This window comes from Anolis sagrei, chromosome 2, assembly GCF_037176765.1.
Source record: "Anolis sagrei isolate rAnoSag1 chromosome 2, rAnoSag1.mat, whole genome shotgun sequence".
In the NCBI taxonomy this organism is placed as follows: domain Eukaryota; kingdom Metazoa; phylum Chordata; class Lepidosauria; order Squamata; family Dactyloidae; genus Anolis; species Anolis sagrei.
The window spans coordinates 122,403,401-122,427,591 of NC_090022.1; the positions used below are offsets into that span (position 1 = coordinate 122,403,401).

General features: G+C 39.9%; 1 protein-coding gene across 1 annotated transcript in view; it reads right to left on the reverse strand.

The window, feature by feature from the left end:
• The window catches only part of LOC132768545 (myosin-3), a 111,720-nt gene that overhangs the window by 72,107 nt on the left and 15,422 nt on the right, over positions 1-24,191 (reverse strand). Inside the window, exons 23-40 of the mRNA XM_067464813.1 lie at positions 22,826-23,068; positions 22,268-22,444; positions 21,623-21,768; positions 21,447-21,537; positions 19,549-19,938; positions 19,323-19,449; positions 18,007-18,125; positions 16,812-17,008; positions 16,045-16,228; positions 14,176-14,341; positions 13,085-13,209; positions 12,403-12,711; positions 12,100-12,303; positions 11,518-11,643; positions 9,760-9,930; positions 9,548-9,652; positions 9,152-9,247; positions 8,893-9,030 (exon numbers count right to left, since the gene is read on the reverse strand). Of these exons, the coding sequence (XP_067320914.1) occupies positions 8,893-9,030; positions 9,152-9,247; positions 9,548-9,652; positions 9,760-9,930; positions 11,518-11,643; positions 12,100-12,303; positions 12,403-12,711; positions 13,085-13,209; positions 14,176-14,341; positions 16,045-16,228; positions 16,812-17,008; positions 18,007-18,125; positions 19,323-19,449; positions 19,549-19,938; positions 21,447-21,537; positions 21,623-21,768; positions 22,268-22,444; positions 22,826-23,068 (3,114 nt within the window). The remainder of the gene's footprint in view (positions 1-8,892; positions 9,031-9,151; positions 9,248-9,547; positions 9,653-9,759; positions 9,931-11,517; positions 11,644-12,099; positions 12,304-12,402; positions 12,712-13,084; positions 13,210-14,175; positions 14,342-16,044; positions 16,229-16,811; positions 17,009-18,006; positions 18,126-19,322; positions 19,450-19,548; positions 19,939-21,446; positions 21,538-21,622; positions 21,769-22,267; positions 22,445-22,825; positions 23,069-24,191) is intronic.

The window sequence follows — 24,191 nt, forward strand, 5'->3', positions numbered from 1 at the left end:
CCACTAACCAGCCTATCCTTTGCAGATTGAATGTGTGTGAATTTGGAGAATGAATATTATGCGATGTCACATTTTCAGAAATGGTTAAAATCCTGATTTGTTCTGTGTCTATGGGGAAAAAATGAGTCTTGCATTATGAATATGTATCTTTTAAAAACATGAAAATTTGTCCGCATGGGCTGTATAAATAACTGTGTGGGGAAAAAAGAAAAAAAAACCTGATGTCAAGGGTTTTTGTGTCAAGGGTCGTGACTGGCCGAAAGAGCTTTTCAAGCACTGAAAGAGGCCAGGGCACATCAAAATGAACAATTTGAAGACTGATAGAAACTCATTGTCTGTGTTAAAAATGTTTAAAAGCAGGCTGTTTAAGAACTGTTAGAAACTGGTGTTTTACAATGCCCTGAATGTACAGTATGTTATGGAGATAAGAACTTAGATTGGTACCAGCTAGGATGAGATCAAATGAAATGGATTGACTGTGTTTTAAGAGTGCATTTTTAAAACTGAAGTTCTAACTTTATTTTTTGCTCAAGAAAATGGAAATAATTCTTATGTTTAAGGCAACTGCCTGTCATGAGAGGGTACAGTCATGTGCCGGAGTTTTAAAATGTTTTTTTTTTTTTAAGAGTCGTTTTAAAATGGATGCTATGTGGAGGGCTCCTGCTTTACAGAGCCAGAAGAGAGATAACTGGAAAAGAACATGGTGTTCTCTTGCCATTCTCTGGCAGAAGAGAGAACAATGGTTATGAATGGTACATTTTAAAAGTATCTAATACCGTTTTGGATTTTTTGTGTTCAAATTTATGAATGCTTACCAGAGCTCCTTGTAGCTTTCTGGTTCAAAAGGGAAAATGCTTCATTTTGCCCTCCCTTCTCTATGAACTGCTGTTGGACATTAACTCCTTGCAGGATGGGACATTTTGAGGCTTGTGCCGAAAGGGGAAAGTTACATCTGTGTGTGGACAAAAAGTTCAAAGTTTGGGTTGTTATAAGTTTTTCAGGCTGAATGGCCATGTTCCAGAAGCATTCTTTCCTGATGTTTTGCCTGCATCTATGGCAGGTATCCTCAAGGTGCCCTGGTGGCACAGTGGGTTAAACCCCTGTGCCAGCAGGACTGAAGACCAACAGGTTGCAGGTTCGAGTCCGGGGAGAGGCAGATGGGCTCCCTCTGTCAACACCAGCTCCCCATTGCGGGGACGTGGGGGAGGCCTCCCACAGGGATGATAAAAACATCAAATCATCCGGCCGTCCCCTGGGCAACGACCTTGCAGACAGCCAATTCTCTCACACCAGAAGCGACTTGCAGTTTCTCAAGTCGTTCCTGACAAAAGTTTTATTTTGTTTCCCAGCAACCTTTCTTGGAAAGAGGCAGAGGATTTGTGTCTAAAATTGTTTTGTGCCAGAAAGTTTTTGGTTAGAAAGTCTGATTTTGTCCCAGAACAACAGTTTAATAGAGGCTGTGGAATTTATAAATGCATTTTCTTTTGGAGAAGGATCTAAGATTGAGGCATTGGTTGATGGACAGAACTCTTTACATTGTTTTTTTGTTTGACATTTAGTTCAAAAGAAACCTTATAATTGATTTTGACAGCAGAATTGAATTTTTAATGTGGATACAATAACGTTGGACATGAGTTATAGTTCTTAGCCCAAAGTGACTAACTTCACAGCTTTTCTTCAAACATAGGGCAAAGTACCTCTACAAATTTTGCTACTTTGGCCCAAATTCCTCTACAAAGTTACTGAAAGAGGTAATTCTGGAACGGGACATTAGAACAGGTAGATAGGGCAGCTTGCCCAGAGATTTTTGCCAGATTTAAGAGACAATGCCTAGCAAAAGGCCCCAGAGATTTTTGCCAAATTTGAGAGACATTGCCAGTTAACAGCTCAAGAGACATTTTTACAGTTTACTGTTTTGATTAAGTTGGAAAAGCAGGTCGCAGATGGAATGGGCAACCGAGAGTGCCAGTATACGTTGCTAAAGGATTGCTTACAGCAGATGGATGGAGGAACTATGAGATAAATCGTGGAGAGGAACTGTGAGATGAATCGTGGGGAAAACCATGGAGAATTGTTTAGAAAGGATGGAGATTGGTCGAGAGGACTTCGGAGTGGGAGATCGTAGAGGCCCGCCAATGGATGTAGAAGCGAAGGATGTTGATGGAGCTGACGACAGAACTGGCCAAAAAGACTTCAACAGATGGGTAATCAGTATCCCCCTCCCCCTTTCCTCTCACTATCTTTCTGCTTATCTCTTTCAGCTCCTGAACTCCTGTATGGGACCCCATTCCTAAAATTGGATGAGACCCTGTTCCTAAATTGGATATCCGAAAGGCACCACTGCCATCCTGGAAAGCCAAGCCTACCCGAACCACCACCAACTGGGTAGAGCAAGACCTGAAAGGCACCACTGCCAGCCTGGAAAGCCTAATGGGAGTCCAAACCACAGGAACCAAGCCCACCCAAATCAGGAGTGCAAAACGCAGGAGCCAAACCACCACCAACTGGGTAGGATGAGCTAAAGACTTGTGAGATATGAAGATTTTATGTTACAGACTTTCCTGGATACAGACTTTCTTTACACAGAGACTGACTTTAGAGCTAGAGACTTTGCTAGATACGGAGACTTTTTGGACTTAGAGACTTTCTTCATTTTACCTGGAATTTAATAGACTCATTTCTTCAATCAAGAAGGGGAACACACCCCCAGTTTGACTCAGATTGCTTTTGTATGCCAGAGACTGAAAGGACATGAAAGTTGGATACAGATGTGTGCGGCCACATTTGGGCCTGATGAGGACTGGATTTGATACATATGTGCATGGCCACATTTGGGCCGCTGACAGCAAGAACTGGACTTGATCAAAATTTTACTGAAGACTATATCCTTTCTCAAATTGATTGATTTATGTTGCTGAATTGTTAAAGTGGTTATTGTTACCGTTTAGTTTTGATTGCTAGCTTGATAAGCTTTCATTTGTTTGTGCTATTTCAGCCAGGTGTTTAGAATTATGTTTTGGAAAGAGACAGAGATGATGTCATTTACAGCCTGATGCCACACCCCATTACAGCAGGATGGGAGAAGGACACACTCCACCAGTTGGTAAATGCCATTGCAGAAAAATTAGAAGCACGGGACTGTTGGGTATGTTACTTACAATCAGCCCGCTTTCCAAACACCACACAGCAGACAACTGATCATACAGATGACCCCAGTTAATTCATTTTGAAGAAGGGGAGGTCTTCACCCCCCCCTCGCCCCTTTGTACACTTTTGTGCATCACTTAGCTCAGCCCAAACATCACTTACAAAGACATCTTACCATGCCCCATGTCCAATTGGGACAATACCCTAGATGCGACACCACTGTACTCCTGTCAGATATACAGGACATAGACATATACAACCAAATAGAATTTGACATGTGCAGACGATTCCGCATTACATTGCAACATGCATACAAAGTCGCTGGCAAGGTTGGCCAGGACACTACTGTATTTGCAGAAGATGGGCAGAAAGGAAAGATACTGCCCCAGTCTGGAATAGCACATGTACAACTGAAAACCCTGATTCCTGAGAGACTGAGATTCTTTGATATACAACAGCCACTTGGGGCATGAGACAAAACAATATGGATGGGCCAGAGTTTAAAGGAGCACACAGTGACACAACACTGACAATACATACTTGACAGAATCACAAAGAATTGGTGCAATCTTGTTTCCATAGATTGGGATAGCACTAACTGGCGCATTTCTGCGCAACTAGAGAAACTGGCAAACTACATAATAATAAAGATTGGAATCCCTCCAAATAAGACACCCGAATGCAACACAGATTGACAGTAGACCACCTGTTCAGAGAAGGAGGTCTATGCATTTCGTTGCAAAATGAGAATGTTTCCAAGATACACCAAATAGTCAACACAATCAGTTTCACATACACTGAAGACTCAGATTGGCAGGGGTGGCTCACATCATGGGTGCTTGACTTGCAATGGTTAAAAGATTTAGTCATGTCTGAAATTGCAATTATCATGATGCTGTTGATATTTTTGTGTTGCTTCACTTTGATAACATGTGCTTGTAGAGTTACGCTGCCCTCAGCCTTGGCCCCTAAAAAGACTGAACAGATAGAACTCTTGGATGTCAACCCAGTTAGGATGACAACAGAATATACATCCTTAGGGTGAAAGAAACATCCCAAGTGGACACAAATGATTGGTCAAAAATAAGGGGTCATTGTGCAGCAATAAGATTGACTGCTTTTTTGCTCTGCTTTTGTAAAACCTGCTTGATTTGCTTCACTGAAAAGATTTCATCTCAGCAAAAGAGAAAAAGTGTGGAATGGAGGGGACATGGTTTTAAAAAGGTAATTTTCAGATATATTCCCAATGCCCATATGTCATGATTTACTGCCATATTGGCCTATTTCTGCAGTAGGCCTTTGTTCACAGAAAATGCTGATTGTTTGAGAAATCAGTGCTCCAAAGAAGAAGTTACTATTCAAGGGTAACAACATATCCGGACAAAACCAGCTAGCTCTTGGCTAGTTAGAACCCCCAAGTTTCCCAGTCGCTCTGAAGCCATGTTTGCAACAGACTAACAGATAAGATACAGTCATGGTCAGAGAACAATGGACCATAGTTATGTTATAGTTGTGCCATTGTTAGGATCCCACGTGTGCTATAATGTCAATCAAAATCATAAACAACTAATGAACAATTGCATAACTAACTTAGACCAATGAAATGATTTGTCTTTGGGAACCAATGAGATGATTGATTTCTATGTACCAATCAAACTGTTTTAATGAAAGTCATAAATAATCAATGTAACCAACTTTAGGTTGGACAAACCCCTTTATTGCATACCCATATGCATGTTTGTCACTATTGCTTCAGCTGCGCAATAAATAGCATTTTGCAGTTTTAAAGATTCAACTTTCGTGGTGTCCTTCCTCGCCCTCCTTGGGAAGGGGCAATCTGCTCTTGGATTTTGGATTTGTGGATTATCTTTTTGGTTTTTGCCCCTACACCAGAACTGCAAGCACTATCTCAACCAAATTTTGACAATTTATTCACACTGTCATTACTTGTAGCAATATGTACCTAAAATGATCAAGGGTCTGGGGAACAAGCCCTATGAGGAGCAGCTTAAAGAGCTGGGCATGTTTAGCCTGCAGAAGAGAAGGCTGAGAGGAGACATGATAGCCATGTATAAAGATGTGAGGGGAAGTCATAGGGAGGAGGGAGCAAGCTTGTTTTCTGCTGCCCTGGAGACTAGGACATGGAGCAATGCCTTCAAACTACAGGAAAAGAGATTCCACCTGAACATGAGGAAGAACTTCCTGACTGTGAGAGCTGTTCAGCAGTGGAACTCTCTGCCCCTGGATGTGGTGGAGGCTACTTCTTTGGAGGCTTTTAAACAGAGGCTGGATGGCTAACTGTTGGGGGTGCTTTGAATGCAATTTTCCTGCTTCTTGGCAGGGGGTTGGATTGGATGGCCCATGAGGTCTCTTCCAACTCCTCTTTGGAGGTTTTTAAACAGAGGCTGGATGGCCATCTGTTGGGGGGTGTTTTGAATGCAATATTCCTGCTTCTTAGCAGGGGGTTGGGCTGGGTGGCCCATGGGGTCTCTTCCAACTCTATGATTTTAATACCAAATATAGCAATCAAGTTGGCCCACCCTTAACTGGCAGACAAAGCCTAAAGCATTGCGGGGGGGGGGGGGTGTTGGCAGGGACGGAGCTGCTGGCTATTTAAGGCTGCTCCGCGCTCCTGCTATGCTCCATCTTGAGCTAGGAGTTAGGTTCCTAACAGGGAATTAGGTCTTTCCCTCTTTGCTCCTTCTCCTACCCTTTTCCAGAGGATAATAGGGTTCCCCTTGCTATGGGCCTTTGCTCCAGGGAGACACCCTACAATTTGGCCCGAGGCATTTATTGGCAAGGATTTCCCAGCTGAGCGTAAAGGTGCTGGTCAGGCTCATGGCCTAACATGCAAGAAGGCATGCATCAGATCTGGTCTGTTCTGGATGCTGTGCAGTCATCCTCTCTTGGCCTCAGAGCAAGGCACAGACACACTATTGGAAGTATAAGTCTTCATTTCATGTGGCCAACTGCCTGGTTTGGGGTGGGAATCCTGTCTCCCCACCCCAAACTTCAAGGCTGTATTTCCACCTCATGGTAGGCCAAATGTTGGGCCCTTCCTGGAAGAGGCTGTTTGCTTTGCTGCCACAGGGGGCGCCATTTTCTACAGTGCTTGAGTACTGATAATTTGATAATTGAAGCTGAAAAATTGGTGTAATTTTGCACTTTTGTTTTTCACAGGCTTTTGACCCAAAACAGTAAAACTCTGGGACTCTATGTGGAGACAGGCAAAACCGTTGAATTTAGTCTGAGCAGCTGAGCCATATACAAATTTTCAAAATTCAACTTGTTGTTGCTGTTATATTTATCCCTCCCTCTGCTTCTTTTTTCAGTTTGGGACTCAAAAGTGTCTTGCAAGTTTTAAAAAAATGTTTACAGTGATATGTAAATGCTAAACAGAGATACTAGTAGTTTTCAGCTTCCTGTTGCTTTTTCTGTTGTTTGTTTTATTTGCTTATCCTTTTCAATAATGGAAATTAACTGATAAACATACAAACATGGACATCTGATTATTTACTTCTGCAGCCACCAGAGGAAACTATTCATATAATTATTATTAACTTTGTATAAGACACTGGATTCAAGTTGATAATGAAGCACTTTTGAAAGAACTTACGTCACCTTTCACTCCCCCAACCCTTACATTCCCACTAGATTTGAAAAGCTTTGCAATTCAAGTGGCAAATAAGCAAAAAATAAGATCCAATTTGCTTCCAGTAAGAAAATCGTATAATACAGTAGGTAACATTTTAATTTTACTTTCTGAGAGTTAACTTTCTTAATGACTCTTTCATAAATATTCATATTTTCTTGTTTATTTATGTAGCCCCATATTTGTGTCAGAAAAACTTCATTTTCTGCCCTGAGCAAAATACCTTCATCTATTCAAATATTTGACAGGAAAGGGTTTGATTGGACATGAACTCATAGGAAGATTTTTCACTTCCAGCTTTGTTGCTTATGCTTTTCAATATGATGAAAATGATATAAAAAAAAGAGAAAGAAGAGGAAAATACTCTCTCTGTTGCTCTTTATTACTTATTCCCCAGGACACCCCCCCCCCTTTTTTCTCTTTCTCGGTGCACTGAGTCCCATATGGTCAAGAGCAGAAAATGAAAATAGAAAAGGGATTTCCCCATCTCTCCAGAATATTCTCCCAATAACTTGTTCATTTAATAATAAATTAAAGTCCTTATGCTTATATTGATTGGATGAAGGATTGTGTCCCAATGCTATTGGTATCCAGGGTGTTGCACAAGGAGATAGGGGAAACCTCTGTCCACAATATCAATTGAAGTACCAACACAACCATAGGTTATACCAGCATATGTCGCCAACCAGATTCCATTTGACAACACCAAGTCATTTTGTAAACGTTTGCTAATACCCTACAAATGGCTCTTTGCTGTTTGTTCAGTAAAGAGGAAATATAGCAGAGACTGGGGAGCACCAAAAGAACAAACAATTGTTCATTGTAACAGCTCCTTGGACTTTATTAGTGTTAGTCTGTTAACATAAGGGAAATAAAGATCACCAAACATTTAGGCAAAGCATAGTTTATTTTCTATTTGGGTGACTGAGGAAAGATTACAGGATTTCTAGAGTTTTCAAACAACATCAGGGCTCAGAATATATATGCATTTTGCATACATTCCTGGCTTCAGATTTGCATTGAAATCATTCTTCACTTTCTATTACCACCTGGAAAAAAACAAAAACAATAAATAAAAATCAGACTAAAGGAAGACAGTATGAAGTTTCAGCCATTATATGGTGCAAACAAAATTACACAGCCCAACAAAAATATTCTTGGTGTCTTAGTTTTTAGGGTTGGTGATAAAGCTTCAGTGGAGACACCTTTTCCTGTAACTCTTACAGGAGTTAATTTTTAATTTTTCATCTTAGGTAAGGTTTCCCCTAACTTCCTGTTGTCTCACTCCTGTTTGTAATTAGAAATCATATGTAAGTCAGATGTTTGTAACTCACAGACTGCCTGTATGAACAAGACTGCAGACATTATCTTGAGGCTTGAAATGGTCTTGGACTTGTGTAGAGACTGCACAGTCTGGGGGTGGAAGTGATATCTGACAACTCCTCGGGTGTTTCGGCAGGTCTATCCCAGGCCTACTTCAGCCTCGCATGATGGATGTAACAAGGCACATGGTTTCCATCTATTAAAATGTTTTGCCCCAGTTGAGGGATAAAGATGTTGTTGCTCAGGCCTGTGTTTGTGCATACACAAACCGGATAATTATATCCACATGAAAATAGCTTAAATGGCTATCATAGCTCTGCTTTTGAAGTGAGGAAAGGAAGAAATGCTTGAATGGGCTGTCCAGAAACTGATTTTAACCTCCCAGGTAAAAGTAGGAGCTTTACGTGAGAGCTTTGCATGCATATGTGATATGTGACTTGAATAAGTTTGTGTAGAATCTCTTGTCTATATACTAGTTCATATTGGAGCCACTCTCTCTTTCCCCACTTACCCAATTCCATTGATTTCACTAATACTGAAGATACACAGAATCTGAAGCTAAACTGTTTCTGCCCTGTTTCTAACCAGAACTTGAATTGGCATACTGTTTCTTCGCTTCTGAACAATGTTTTTAATGGAAAACACAAACCCCTAGGTTTCTCACCAGAATGCTGCGTTCCTTTCTATCCACTGTTGCAATGTCAATCTATAATTGTGATCACCTTTAGCTGGTACAAATGGCTTCCCATGATACATGAGGAAGCACTTACCTTTGTACTGGAAATTTCTCTGCTCTTTGCTCGGAGCTTATTGACTTGAGACTCAGCAATATCAGCCCTTTCCTCAGCTTCTTCCAGCTCATGCTGAGCTTTTCTGTATTTGGAGAGGTGAACGTTGGCCTGCTCATCCTGTTGCCAAGAAAGAACCACATAAAAACACTCAGTTGAAAAAAGAAAGTTACAATTATATCTGTAATTTCAAAACTGGGACATTTTTCCAAATAAAATCTTTTTTTAAAAAATAACTTACAGACTCTTCTGCTTGTCTCTTATAGGATTTGACCTTCAGCTGAAGCTTATCCACCAAATCCTGTAACCTGATCACATTCTTTCTATCCTCTTCTCCCTAGAAAAGAGAACAACATTTTAGCCAATATACAGTACGACCCACAGAAGAGCCCCTTGGAGAGCCTGGATAAGAACAAATCTATATTTTGACTATACTGGAGCTGGAACCGCAATGGAGAACCAAGAAAGTCCCATAAACATTGGGGGGAGGGGTGGTTTAAGCATTGGTAAGTAAAACCTTGGAGATCAAAACTGGATAAGGGGACTGTACTGTACTATTGAGTTATGCTCGGTAAATATGCATAGTTTCTCAAGGAAACAAAGAACGGGGAAGCAGGTTGCCTGCTTAGACTCTTACCTGGAAAGTCAATTCTTTGACTCGCCGTTCATACTTGCGAATACCTTTGATGGCTTCTGTTGCTCGCTTCTGCTCTCCCTCAAGCTCAGATTCTAGCTCTCGGATCTAAGAGGACAAGGGAAAAATGATGTGACTCTGCAGATCTGAAATAGGAGCCTCTTAGCCATGAAGAATCTTGTAGGCTGGCACCAGCCTTCACCCCCAGTATGTACCCTGGCCTCCATTTTCTGGATTTGCTTCTTCCCCCCTTTCAGAGCAAGCTGTTCTGCCTCATCTAGGCGAAGCTGCAGGTCCTTCACTGTCTGATCCAGATTCTTTTTCATTCTCTCCAAGTGAGCACTCGTGTCTTGCTCTTTCTTCAGCTCTTCTGCCATCATGGCCGCCTTGAAAGATAAAGAGTATACCCTTATCAACAGTCATAAATGACAGTGCACAAAAATACAGAAGAACAGCTTAGCAGAGTTTGGAAGAACAATGTGTGACTCTCAAGAAGAACCTGTCATAACCAACATAGTGAGTAACTCTTCTCGGTGAGGTAATTAACAACTAATCAGTGTTCTGGGTTGTTCTATAAATATGGAAACATCAATGAAAGAGGATTATTTTATGACAGTATGAATTCAGACTCCATAGTAATTTATGACTTGGCACAGCAGGTTAAACCGCTGAGCTGCAGCACTTGTTGACCAAAAGGTCAGGAGTTTGAGTCCAGGGAGTGGGGGTGAGCTCTTGCTGCTAGCCCCAGCTTCTGTTAACCTAGCAGTTTGAAAACATGGAAATGTGAGTAGATCAATAGTTACCACTTTGGCAGGAAGGTAATGGCACTCCATGAAGTCATGCCAACCACGGACAATGCCTGCTCTTCAGCTTAAAAATGGAGATGAGCACCACCTCCCCAGAGTCGGACGACAAGATTAATGTCAAGGGGAATCCTTTACCTATTTATATTGCTCACATTTCAGACATAGGAGCTACTTTTCTGATAAAACAATTTAGTAATGTGGGATTAGTGTATGGCAGTGTTATCATAGGAACTAATTGACTGGATCTTTTACATGGAATTGATAGGCCTACATTAATGTTTCATATGCTACAGCTGACTAGAGCAGCATAATAGAACTAAATGACTGTGACTGAAAAGCATCTTACATGATTTATATTTAGATCTGTGATTTGCATAAGTTACCTGGACTTACTTTCATTTTTTGTTCTTACAAAAATCTATACTTTAAATTTGACAGATCCAACAAAAATAAAACATAACATGGAAAATCCATTAGTACAAATACTGGACAAAAACCGTTTGCATATGTTAAGATGTGAGCTTTCAAGAGGCTATAATGTGAAGGTGAGTATGCTTTCCCCCCTCCCCACATGCTCTTTTACTCTCTCTACAAGATGACAAGGGGCTTCCTCACAAAAGAATGAATATATTGGAGGGGCTTAGAGAATGTGCCCACACCAAGAATATACAGGGGCAAGCTAAGCAGAATTTAACCACTGAAACATTGTCTCAGTCACAAGACTCATTTACTATAAAGCATGCATTTCAATCTCCCCATGCCAAGGTTCATGATAAACTCTTTTACCAAGCATCACAACTTTCTCTAAAAAGCTCAATATTACTAAAGTTCATGCCTTTTGTGCTTAATACTTAGATTCATCTCTCACACAAGTTTAGAATTAAGCTCATGTTGCCTATCTTGCCATCCTACAAAAATAATTCAAATTGTTGGATATTTCATGCTGATTTTCAAAGGAGAAAAATATGAGTACGTTGTGTGAAGGACCTTCTTTCGATTTTCTTTATTTCATTGACTTATGATTAGGGACCTTGAGTCCTTGACCTTTTCTGAGCAGGCTACTAGCATTTCTTCAGAACAAGCTATTAGCATCATTGCATGCATCCACTAATATGAGCTAAAGTGGCCGTGGCAATTGCTAAAAGGAAAAAGAAATGAGGCTCTTACATCTGTGATTGCTTTCTTTGCTTTGTCTTCTGCATTTCTGGCTTCTTTAATGGCATCTTCCACTTCAGATTGAAGTTGAGAAATATCCATTTCCAGCTTCTTCTTCGTGTTAATGAGACTCGTGTTCTACAAAACAGACAGTGGTTTGTGATCTTTTAGCAGTGATCAGAAAATGATTCTTCGCAGTCTTAGAGACAGGATATCTCTGGTTCCCAAGTCATTACATGTCTTCACATAATGTCTTATTTATGGCAGCCCTAACCCTATCATGGGGTTTTCAGTTGCTGAGAGTGAGTCACCAGGGTCAGTGGTTTTCTATGGCTAAGTGGGGAGTCAAACCCTGATCTCCAGAGTCATTGTCCAGAACTCAAACCACTATTACTATACTGACTGATTAACAAGTCACCACAGAGTTACCAGGACCTAGGACAAAAATCCTAGATAGCTAATTCCACTATGCTCTGCTTTTGAACCTTCCTGTCTGACTTCTGATGGGACATCGAATCCCAGAAGGGATTCAATTTTTGTTTGAATCCAGCACAGTAAGTCCCATATTGTTGCAGCGATAGCTGTTGCCCACACCTGTGTATGTAGGAGCTGCACACGCTCAGTGGCATCCAGAAGTTCCTGTTCAGCCAGTTTCCTGCCCCTCTCTGTCTGTTCCAGAGCTGCCCGGAGCTCTTCGATCTCCGCCTGCATCAGGTTAGCTCTGCGCTCAACCATGGACAACTGCTCTTTGAGATCCTCTTGGCCTCGGAGGGCTTCATCCAAATGCAGTTGCATGTCCTAAAAAAGAAGAGGGCAGAAATTGATTCCTTAGTAGGATTGATTATTGGGTGATAATATATACTACTTATATGAAGGACTGATTGACAAATTAAGTACTTTGAGCTGCCCTTGGACATTCCTGAGGTGTTTCTGTGTCTCAGCAGCTAGGCGGTTAGCGTGGCTCAGCTGGATTTCCATTTCATTCAGATCCCCCTCCATCTTCTTCTTAATGCGTATGGCCTCATTCCTACTCCGGATTTCTGAATCTAAAGCAGTTTGCATTGTTTCCACTGTTCTTAGGTGGTTCCTCTTCAGCTGATCAATTTCTTCATCTTTCTCCGCAATCTTTCTATCAATCTCAGATTTCACCTGAGTCAACTCCAGCTGAATGCGAAGGATTTTAGCCTCCTCATGTTCAAGAGCTGCCTATTGAAAAAATGAAATAATAAATTAATATTTGGTTTAAGGAAACCAATAGCTCTTTTTGCTGATGCTATTATGCAGTAAAAGTTATTTCATTTAACACCTGTTATGTTAATGTATTAACAACAAAGTGATAAATCCCTGCAGCAGTATTAAAAATATAGTAGGTGATAGGTATAGTCACATACTGTCATTATTCCTTTACTTAAGCTAAGGTGATTATCCCACTGTTATCCCATCTGCCCAGCAAATGCCCTGATTTGTTTTGTGGGAAACATCTCCAAGTGTGAGCATCTTTACTACTTCCCTCACAAAAGAGTCATGCAAACACATAATTGTATTTCTATCTCTTTTCCTAGCCCTTTTCACAGCTTACCTCTGCTTCTTCTAGAGCCATCTGCATGTCAGATTTCTCCACTTCTACCTGCTTCTTGGCCTTCTCAAGTTCATGAATGTATTTCCCATTTTGAGCAATTTGTTCTGTAAGATCACCTATTTCCTCTGGAAACATTAAAATACAGAAATATAGGACAAATTGGGTTACAGAAGAGTGAAAGCTTCTGGAATTAATGCAGCCAATATCATCTGCATACATATAAAGATTTGCTACAACAAGCAAGCATGAGCAAAGTTTAGACTGATGCCTTCTTCTGTCACATTGAGTAAGATCAGGTATATTAAGAAAATATTTGGCATGCAACATACATCAAACTACCCGAAACATAGTGTGTGACCCTTAACAAGCACAGCGACAATTAGCAATATATCTTGTGTTTTTTACAATCCAAGGAAATTGTACTCTTTTCAATCCTGCACTGGAAAAGTGGAGTATAAGTGAAACAAATACATAATAAATTGTGTCATAATTATCCATTAATCACCCAGCAATTATCCAGTTTAACCATTGTGTGTGTTCATAGAAACAAATTTCTAAGAAGCTGCTCACATTAACTTTAGGAATTGACATCCTTGATCTGTTCCAGTGACATGACAGACAAAAATTTCCCACAACACTTTCATGTCATGAAAAGTTGCATCAATTTAACTACCACCTACTGTAACTTGATTTAGCTTTGCATGTGACAAAATTCAGAAGACCACTAAAAGGAAATCAGGTTAGTCTTGCCTTCTGGGAGCATAGGTTGATAGCATGCAAAAAACCTACTATTTTGTACCCTAATATGATCTTTAAGTTTATGTAGTTACAAGGCTTTGACATCCCTAACAATCTGTACTCCTGCCTTAGTGGTCTTCTGAATTTTGTCACATGCAAAGTTAAATCAAGTTACAGTAGGTGGTAGTTAAGTTGATGCAACTTTTCATGACATGAAAGTGTTGTGGGAAATTTTTGTCTGTTGTGTCACTGGAACAGATCAAAGATGTCAAGTCTTGTCTACATATGGACGTTTTGTTCTTGCTGGAGCCAAAACACCAACAAATAGAAAGAACGTTAATTATGACACTTACGCTGTAAATTCTTGTTTTCTCGTTTGATTGTTTCCAACTGATCTAACGTTTCTTCATAGGCGTTCTTCATTTTGAAGAGTTCAGTACCCAATGAGCGTGACTCTTTCAAGGCACCTTCCAACTCTGACTGGCTCTCCTCATACTTGGTCTTCCATTCTGCCAAAATCTTAACATCCCATGTGTTTAGGTTATTTATATTGTTTACTTATTTTTGAATATAATTACTTATTATTTGCATACAAATTATCATATATAAGTAATATTTTCTGTATATTTTATTTCTATATTTATTTTCTTTGTTTAAAAAAAGGCACAGGCAAAATATTCTCAGTAGCATATCTGACCCTGTGCTTTTAGCAACAACTATGAATATCATTATAAAAGATTTATGTGTGACATCTCTGTTTCCAAGCTTTGTCTGTGAGGGGCATAACAATCAACAGAACAAAGTAGGAAACAGCCCTGACTGATAAACCCACACATAATGATTTTAGCAGCCAGAATCCAGACATTTCGCCTGCATCTGTGGCCAGAATCTTCAGAGGTCTATTGGAGGTGAGGCAAGTGCAAGATGCCAGCCACAGAAGCAGGTGAAATGTCAGGAGAAAATACTACTGGAGCATGGCCATACAACCTGAAAAACTCAGAGCAACCCACTCACTTTTTCCTTTCCATTAGTGCCTCCTTGCTCTGAACATTTTTATGCTTACAAGATATCCCTTAATCAAACTATTTTCAACATGTCATTTTCATGTCCTTTATCACAGTGCAACTTTTTAGTTCAAGGAAGTTTATATAGGGTTTCTGTGAGTTTCCCCCAACTAGATAAGGTCTAGATAAAAACCCTCTTGGGAATGCTAAAGTTCCACAATGGCAATATTCACACAAATGGACAAAACAACCATCGCAGACCAAACATTCCAAAACAATGGATTCATATAATCCAAAAACATGTTTAACGCTCTATGTTTCAAGTCATGCTTTCCACACATTGAATTGTAAGACACTGCATCATTGAATCCCTGAGTGGCACAGGTTGAACACCCATCATTCAAAATGCTTGGGACTAGAAGTGTTTTGGAATACCTGTTTTACATCTATATACATAATGAGATTATCTTGGAGTTGGGGATCCAAGTCTAAACATAAAATTCATTTATGTTTTGTATGCACCTTATACATAGCCTAGAGATAATTTCATACAATATTTTCAATAATTTTCTGTATGAAACAAAGTTTGTGTACACTGAACCATCAGAAAGCTAAGAGGTCACAGTCTCTGCGTGGATGTACACTGCCAAATAATGGTGTTTGAACAGCATTATAGTCAGTGTAGAGTCATATAATGCAGTTTGAACTGCATTGAACTGCATTAAATGGGTCCACACTGTACATGTGATTTTGGAAGCTGACCTATCTGTAAGCAGGGTTCAGTCTGACCTGCACCAGGGAGCTTGAACAATTTTAGTAACATTTTAATATTGAGGGAATATTTTACAAATTATATCATGCATCCACCCTCAAATCCCAGCTAGGCTGCAGGTGGCCAGAAAATGGGCTTTTACACATTTTCAGGTATAAGTGAGGATGAAGTCAGTGACTGTTCCAGTATCTTGTTGAAGGCTTTCATGGCCGGAATCACTGGGTTGTTGTAGGTTTTTTCGGGATATATGGCCATGTTCTAGAGGCATTTTCTCCTGACGTTTCGCCTGCATCTATGGCAAGCATCCTCAGAGGTAATGAGGTCTATTGGAACAGTGTCAAATATAATTATCCCTCCCACTTTCACTGGCTTGGATTGGAGTGTTTGGTTCATCCCATTCTTCTCATCTAATGGTCTATAACAGAAGAGAACCTTTCAAAATATACCCTGTCAAAATTCCTTTGTTTCTTGTCCAGAGCAGCAGCTTGTGCATTTGCCCTCTCGACATCCACCATCATGTCTTCCACTTCACATTGCAACCTCTGCTTCGTTTTCTCCAGGGAGGCACACTTGGAATTGACAGCCTCAACTTGTTCTTCAGCTTCTTGAAGTCGTTGGGCTAGTTTTTTCCTTAAAGAAATTTTACAATTATAACTCCTAAGGGACTGATTAGTTTTCTCAGTTTGCCTCCTTATGTACTGTACAGCAGGGTGATGTTGTTGAGAACTCTGCATGTTTGTAGAAGATTAAACATGATTAGCAGACCTCATGGAGAGTTCTCATAATCTTTAGTAAGGTGTATTGCTAGTAAATGTATAACTCCCCCAAAGTGCAATGATTACATATATCTAGAAGTCTTTGAACACAAATTCCAATCCTTCTGCTAATAAGGCATAAGGGAGAAAACACAATCGGATTGAGCAGGGCTTACCCATGGGAAGTTGGGGGGCCAAATTAGCTCCCTTAGGAGACTTGGAATGTTTCCTTCAAATCTTTTGATGCCCAAATTGAGTCTGGAGGATATGGGAGGCATTGTTCTCATGCCCACCCCTTGTGGTTATTTTGGAACTAGCCATGAAACTAAAGTTCAGTTAATGTACCCAATTCATGTTTATTTGCTCATAGTAATAGTGAGTACTTCTGAACAATAAAATTATGATAGGGCAAAGTGTGAAAATGACTGTTAGCTGACCACTTCTATTCCAGCACTTACTTGGCCTCCTCCAGCTCTTCTGTGCGTTGAATGGCATCTGTTTCATACTTGGTTCTCCACTGGGCCACCTCACTGTTGGCCTTGGACAAGGCTCGCTGGAGCTCACTCTTGGCTTCCTGCTCCTCTTCATATTGTTCCCGGAGCAAATCACAATCATGGCGAGCAGATTGCAAGGCATGGGCCAGTGCATTCTTTGCCTAAGTAAAACAAATGTTTTATTAGTAACTGAGATCCTTTTCTCCTCCTGTTCACATGGAGACAGCTTCACAAGTGTTTTGGTTGTGCTTTTCCTGCATGGCAGGGGGTTGGACAAAATGATCTATGTGATCTCTTCGAACTCTATTCTTCTATGTTTCTATGATTCTACCCTACAGTAACAGACTATGCTTCTGTAGATGTTGATGAATTGCTATGTGCACCATGCCTCATCTTTGCCTAGGGTTCGTAGAAACTGGAGTTCAAAGCACCTGGAGATCTATTTGTTCCCCAACCCTGTTTCGTATGAGTAAAGTTATTGTAACTAATATCAGTATTAACAAAATGAAGTTTCTTTTTGCAGCTCAATCAAATTCCAGTCCTGGGTTATTCTAAGACATTTGGATTCTATGAACGAGTGATGTAATCTATATAGATTTACTTCTCTAATATATGGGCTATCCAATTGTGCAATGCAAGGTATTGCCAGAGTTAATATCTTTTTCTACAATAGCAATGCTTATGTTTGGAAGATGTAATGTAAAAAAAAAATAATGAGTTGATGTTCAACAGATGCAAGAGAAATTAAAACCTGGAGAAATTAGTATGTTAACAGGATTGTCATCATGCTCATGAATTAATATAACTGAGTTCAAGCACTTTGCCTCCCAACTCCATGAGTTTCATATCTACTTATGTGTGGATTAAACTGAAGAATAAATGATGTAGATCTGGCCTGCCACCATTTGAAATATTTATGTCTCATGGGATAGGCATGGTTTCATATGACCAAAGGCAGGACTCCACAAAGAAATAGAGCCCTATTCACTGTTGGACCAAATTCTATGGACAAATCATCACAGTGCAGTTGCATAATATGCTAGAAGAGCTCATCAAATGTATCCAAAAGGTTGAAATATCTATAAACATTTCATGAGATGGTGATTCATTGCGTCTAATTAAACAACAATATTCCCTAATACTTTGTTCATTTGATTACCTTGGTCTCTTCCTCGAGCTGCCTCTTCAGTTCTTCTATTTGCTGGGTAAATGCTTGCTTGCCTCTGGAAAGTTGAGATATTATGCTATCCTTCTCCTCAATTTGACGTGCCAGTTCACCTTTGGTCAAAGAAGAGACATTCTTAATTTCCTCCCTATGCCATTTGGCAACTATGATGTAGTGTTAGATGTGATGTCATAACTGACAGAGGTACAATAAGCCACAGAACTAACATCCTATTATTATTACTATGTTCATGGGAATTGTTCCCCAAAACACTTTTCTTTTTACAAATATTTTGGTGCTCCAAATATACGTTCTCCTCTAAAAGGACCAGAACACAAGCTTTCCATAAAAGTCCAAAATTACAGACATATTGGAGTGTGATGGTTTTTCAAATTGTCTCTGAATGCACTCAGGCTGTTTGATAGACATGAGACTATGGGAAGCTGGGGAAACATGAGCTGCAAGCAGTGCCTTTTGTGCTTTTTGTACCTTCTATATATCCAAGCCATGTTGCATATTTTCCATGGTAAGATGCACATTATCAAAATATGGGGGCATTCTCATTTTTCCTTTTATTTTACTTGTGGAGAAGTATGTCCCCAGTTTGAAAGTTGCACCATAATTGTTAATTGAAGAAGTGCAAGCCACTCATATTTCCACTGGCTTTCCTTTTGTGCAAATGCATGAAGCCCCAGACTAATTCTCTCCCTTAGTATAACCTCACTATTCAAGCGCTGATCCATGGGATTTACAATACAGAATGGGTGGTTTACCCTGATAAATCGTGGGTTGCATTAAATCTTGGTGATGTGAAGATAGAATCGTGTGGTTTTCATTTTGCTTTACCTGTTACTTTAGCCAGATGGAGACTAGTGGCCTAAATCCTGCCCTTGTAATAATTTAAGACCTACTTCCTCGCTCAAACACCAGATTATCATTTCTCAGTTTATTTCATGCCTCTTCACACTTGTGTATTTCTCCGCTTGAATCCACTTTAAATTCTGTGACTGCCTCCTGAAGAATCCTGGGGCTTGTAGTTTAGAGAGGCCCAGGGCTTCTCTGGATGAACAGTTTAAAGCCCCCTCCCTAAACTACAAGCCCCAGAATTCTGCAGGAGGCAGTCACGGCATTTAAAGTGGATTAAAGTGGGAAAAAATGCTCAAGTGTGAAGAGGCATTAGTGGAGGTACACTTTTGGCAAAGAGATTTCACAGAACATTGAGAAACATAAACATTCAAAGTCTTTTCTTTATAATAAATAGTGGGAAGACCTTGGAATGAGTCTTCAACTAATCCCATCACTTCCTTTACCTGATTCAGCCTGCAGACGTGCTTTCATTGTGGTTAAATCAGTCACCGATCTCTGGTTTTCTTCAGACCTCGTCTTTATTTCACTGAGCTGATCCTCTAATGTACGGCACATTTTCTCTAGGTTACCCTATGAACATATTTGAAATTGTAAGTTTATGTTATGCATTCTTATGTAACTGTGCACGACTAAGAATGCTCATTTTGCATTTGTTTTGTTTTCAAATACCTTTGATTTGGTGACAGATTCCAGGTTACTGGCCAGATCATCGATCTCCATTTTGCATTCACTCTTTTCCTTTTCCAGTTTTTGCTTGACACGCTGCAGGTTTTCAATTTGCTCTGCAAGTTCAGCCGTGCTATCTGCATGTTTCTTGCGCAACGCTGCTACAGTGGCTTCATGCTGCAGAGCTGATTCCTCCAGGTCACGCCGCATCTTCTGGAATTCTGCCTCTCGCTTCTTATTAAGTTCAATCTGGGCAGAGGTAGCTCCTCCAGCCTCTTCAAGCCGCTCACTGATTTCTTCCAGCTCACGTGCTAAGTCTGCACGCTGCTTCTCTGCTCTTGCCCGATTCGTTCTCTCAGACTCAATTTCCTCTTCCAGTTCCTCAATGCGAGCCTACAAAAAAGATTTTGTTGTAACTAGATATTTTCAGAAGTAAAAAAAGACAGTCAGAATCTCTGATGGTGGTGGCAAAGTGCTCTCAGTCTAAAAGTCATGAGACACACATGAAAACTTGGAAAACTTCATGGAATTGGGGTTGATTAAAAATTGGGAATAAGAATTAAGGCTTTGTTAAAATGCTATGTTTTGCCATAGGGATTTGAAAAAAGTCTTAAGGAATAGCACAATACAGAGCAGCAAAAGAGAATAGGCAGATTTTTTAAAAAGGAAAGAACAAAACAGCAATAGGGACAGAAAAGTTCCATCAGATCAAATATGTAAGGATATTTAATGTAAGGATATTTAAAGGAAAATAGAATTTATGGTGGCTATAAAAATAACTTAAGAGCAAAGTGAATAGAAGAGCTACTTCGGAAACATGTATTCAAGTTGTTTTAACGTGATTGTTTCAGTGTTATTACATGACACAACATGAATCATGGGGCTGCTACAATCCTATTTTTGTTTATCTGTTTGATTTTGCTTGAACATATTTACATTTAAATATCTGATGAAAAACACATATTTAGAATGAAACCCATTGGCTAGCATTCTGTTACAGAATGCAAGTGTAATTGCAGCTCACATTTGTGTGTGTGTGTGTGTGTGTGTGTGTGTGTGTGTGTGTAGAGAGAGAGAGAGACAGAGAGATGGAGAGATGGAGAGATGTTGATATTTCCTTCCTCCCTCCACAACTATCTGAATGTACTGTGTCATTGCAATGTGCACCTGCAACACCTATTCCATTGCTGATGCAGAACAGAACATCTGGCAATGTAAAATGGCATCATCTGCTGATGCCTCCTGGAAGGTCTTGACCACAGGACCACATCAGACAGGCAGGTGGAGAGAACTGTCATTCATTCCCCACCATCTTTCCCTGTCTTCTGGGATTGCCTCCCATGCCACATTGTTTCCTGTCCTTTCCTAACCTTTTGAACATCATCTTCATGTTCTCCAATTAGGAGTTGGATAACCTGATTCCTCAAAAGGCACTCTGGGCTCCATTTCTCTATGCTGCCAAAACAGCCCCATGGAGTCCCATCTGAAATTGCCTTGCGTCATGTAATGGACTCCATGGGATTCCGTTTCAACAGGGTAGAGACATGGGGAGAAGATGCAGAGACAACTTCATCTGATGAGGTTGTTAGTCCACATCTGCCAGTGAAGACATAAGCAGTTGCTTCTCCAATCCCTTCTGTTCTCCAACAGCCACATGGTGGTATATCTCAGAGATATAGCACTGAATATAATGACAGGAGAAGCCTAGGGAAGTTCCACATGTATAACCCTTACTCTAGAAATGACCACAGGATCTCAACCAGTATTTGGATATATTCAGCAAAATTTCAGCTTTAGAGTCAGGAAGGCGTGTGTCATTATATCTATTATACATCAAATATTCTTATTGCTATCACATAAAAATGAGCTGGAATGAAATATGTGAAGTAAATAATTCATGCCTGAAGTTCTTTGATTTTCTTCTGTAGCTGGATTCCCAAATTTTGTTCATCCTCAATTTTACTTTGCAGTTGGCTAAACTCAAAGTCTTTCCTGTAAAAGGACAGAAGAGGTAATAATTAAAAAGTAGTTCACTAATCATATCTGAATATTAAACTTCAATTTAAACAGTCCATACTTTTTCAGTTTTTCTTCAAGCTGTTGTTTGTCATTTTCTAGATCCATTAAGGATTCCTGGGCAAGTTTCAAGTCCCCTTCTAATTTTCTTTTGGCTCTTTCAAGATCCATGCGGATTTTCTTTTCCTGTTCCAAGGAGCCTTCCAGCTGTAACACAAGCTTAATGTTAGTGCCAATTAATGCCTGAAACCCATAGAAAGGATCCCAGGGCAGCTGGTATTCCTCTCTTGGGTTAACCTCAATATTCAGAAAGTGGGAATGTCAGACTCTGAAGGGAATAGTCGTTCACAGATATGAGCTTTTCCATCATTCTCTCAGCATAAACTTCCTCTCTAGCTGGATGGCTAAAATCATAAAGAACCCCTCTTCTGCTTTTACACATACTGTATAATCAATGGAAACAAGAGCCTGCACCCCTTATTGTTCTGCAGGCAATTCAGGGACCTGAAAATACTACCACTCCTGTTTTTCTCCAAAATATATTTATTATTTTGCTGAAGGCAAGAGTGAATGCAAATAGGAACAGCATCCTCTCGTGCCTTCAGCATCCACTTTGCTTGATCACAAGTAGATTCCACTAGGGGAGCAGGTATAACTTAGATGCAAGTTGCAAAAAATTGGGAGTGACTGGGATTCACTTTCTCACATCATCAACTTGTTGCTCCAGCTTTATTTTAGCTTTAGTGAGTGTGTTGACTTTGTCTTCTTCAGCTTGTAGGTCATCAAGAGCTTGCTGATGGGCCTCTTGGAGGGCTTTCTTCTCCTTGGTTAACTTCACAATAGTTTCATCCAGAACTGCCATTTCTTCTGTCAGGTTTTTGACCTGTAGAAGACAACATAATCCTGTTGATTATGCTGTGATCATTTGAAATTCTGATCACATTCTCACAATGGAAATGATTGAACCAGGATGATTTCATGCGCCAATTAGATATTGTCTCTCTTTACACTTGTCCTTTGCCAAAGTTATTTTACTGTGCAGACAAAGGCACAAAGAAGGACACAATTTCAAAAGTAAAAGTTACAATTTGTAACTGAAAATGGAAAGTTTTATGATATTTGTGCACATCTGGAAAGCAACAGAAAAAGCAACCTTTCTAAAAGAGCCTATAAAAACATGTTAATATTGAGTTTGTGTTGCAATTGAATTTACCAGCATTTATCTATATACTATCCAAACAAGAAAATGCATAAAATTGGCTACCTTATTTTCAGTGGCATGTTTTTCTTTTTCAACTTTGGCCAGAGTTAACTCAAGGTCATCAATATCTTTCTTTAACTCGGAACACTCATCCTCTAGTTTCCTTTTTTTGGAGGTCAGCTCTGCATTCAACTCCTCTTCGTCCTCTGCCCTTTCAGACAGCTCCTTGATTTTAGCCTCCAGCTGAATTTTAGTTTTGATCAACTGGTCACATCTTTCTTCTGCATCTGCTAAGTTTTCACCTTCCTTTTAAAAAAGGAGCAGGGGGAGAGAGAAAAATCATTCTTCAACCCTAATGGGCAGTATAACAGTATGCAATTTTCAGTTTAAAGGCACCTAATAGCTTTGTCATTCTATCTCCTTTTTCAGTGCTCAGACAACTCAACTAAGCTTATTTTTATTTTTATCCCAAGAAATATGACTTGAAAAAGAGAGAAGATTTCAAAACTCCTTTAGAATAGAGGACTACAATTTTTGAAATCCTCTTCCCTTTCCAAGCCATATGGGAGCCAAAATCCCACTGTTCACAGGTGTCCTTAAGTAATACTATAGATCCTAAACCATTTTGCAGTTTTTAAGATGAAACATACAAATGATAATCATTTCCTCTTGTCTTGTCTTCCTTTCCTTTCACTAGTGTTTTATGCAGAATTTTAATATTGGTTTTAAACATACGTATATCTCCACTAATAGTACTGATCTCCCTAAGAAGGAAGCATGAATTAGATCTGCACATCCTGTGGCCCTCCAGGAGTTTTGAACTTCAGATCCTAGAACTTCTGACCACTGGACAAGATGGATATGGCTTCTGGGAGTTGGAGTCCAAGAGACCCAGAGAGCCATAGGTTGTCCAGGCCTGGATTAGAGCTACCCTATGAAGACTCTTCAGAAGACGAAACTAGTCTACAATGTACCCACAACTGCAATGGTGGAGATAGGAACTTATTTTGTGAAGCTTTTGCTAGTTTTTCATTGGTAGTTCCCTTTCTAAAAACAAATAAAACTTCACTAAAATCAATGAGAGATAAAACTGTTGTGCGGTCCTGGAGATATGGGAAGACTTGAGGGGCTCTGCATACAGTGAAGTCAAAGGTACCTGTTTTTAGAATGGCTTGTTTGGGACCAATAAGGGGCAGGAACATAGATATAAGTAGGTTTACAGGCATCCACATACTGATTTTGCCCGCATAGGTGGGGCTTTCAAGGGGATCTTCCCTGAAACAATTGAGTTTTTATTCTGGATTGTACTATCACTGCTTTGAGTCGCCTGAGGGCTGAGAAAAGCAGTATAGAAATAAAGTAAATAATAAATAAATATTTGTCTGTTTTTATATAATTGATTATGTTATACTGTATTATACTGGATTGA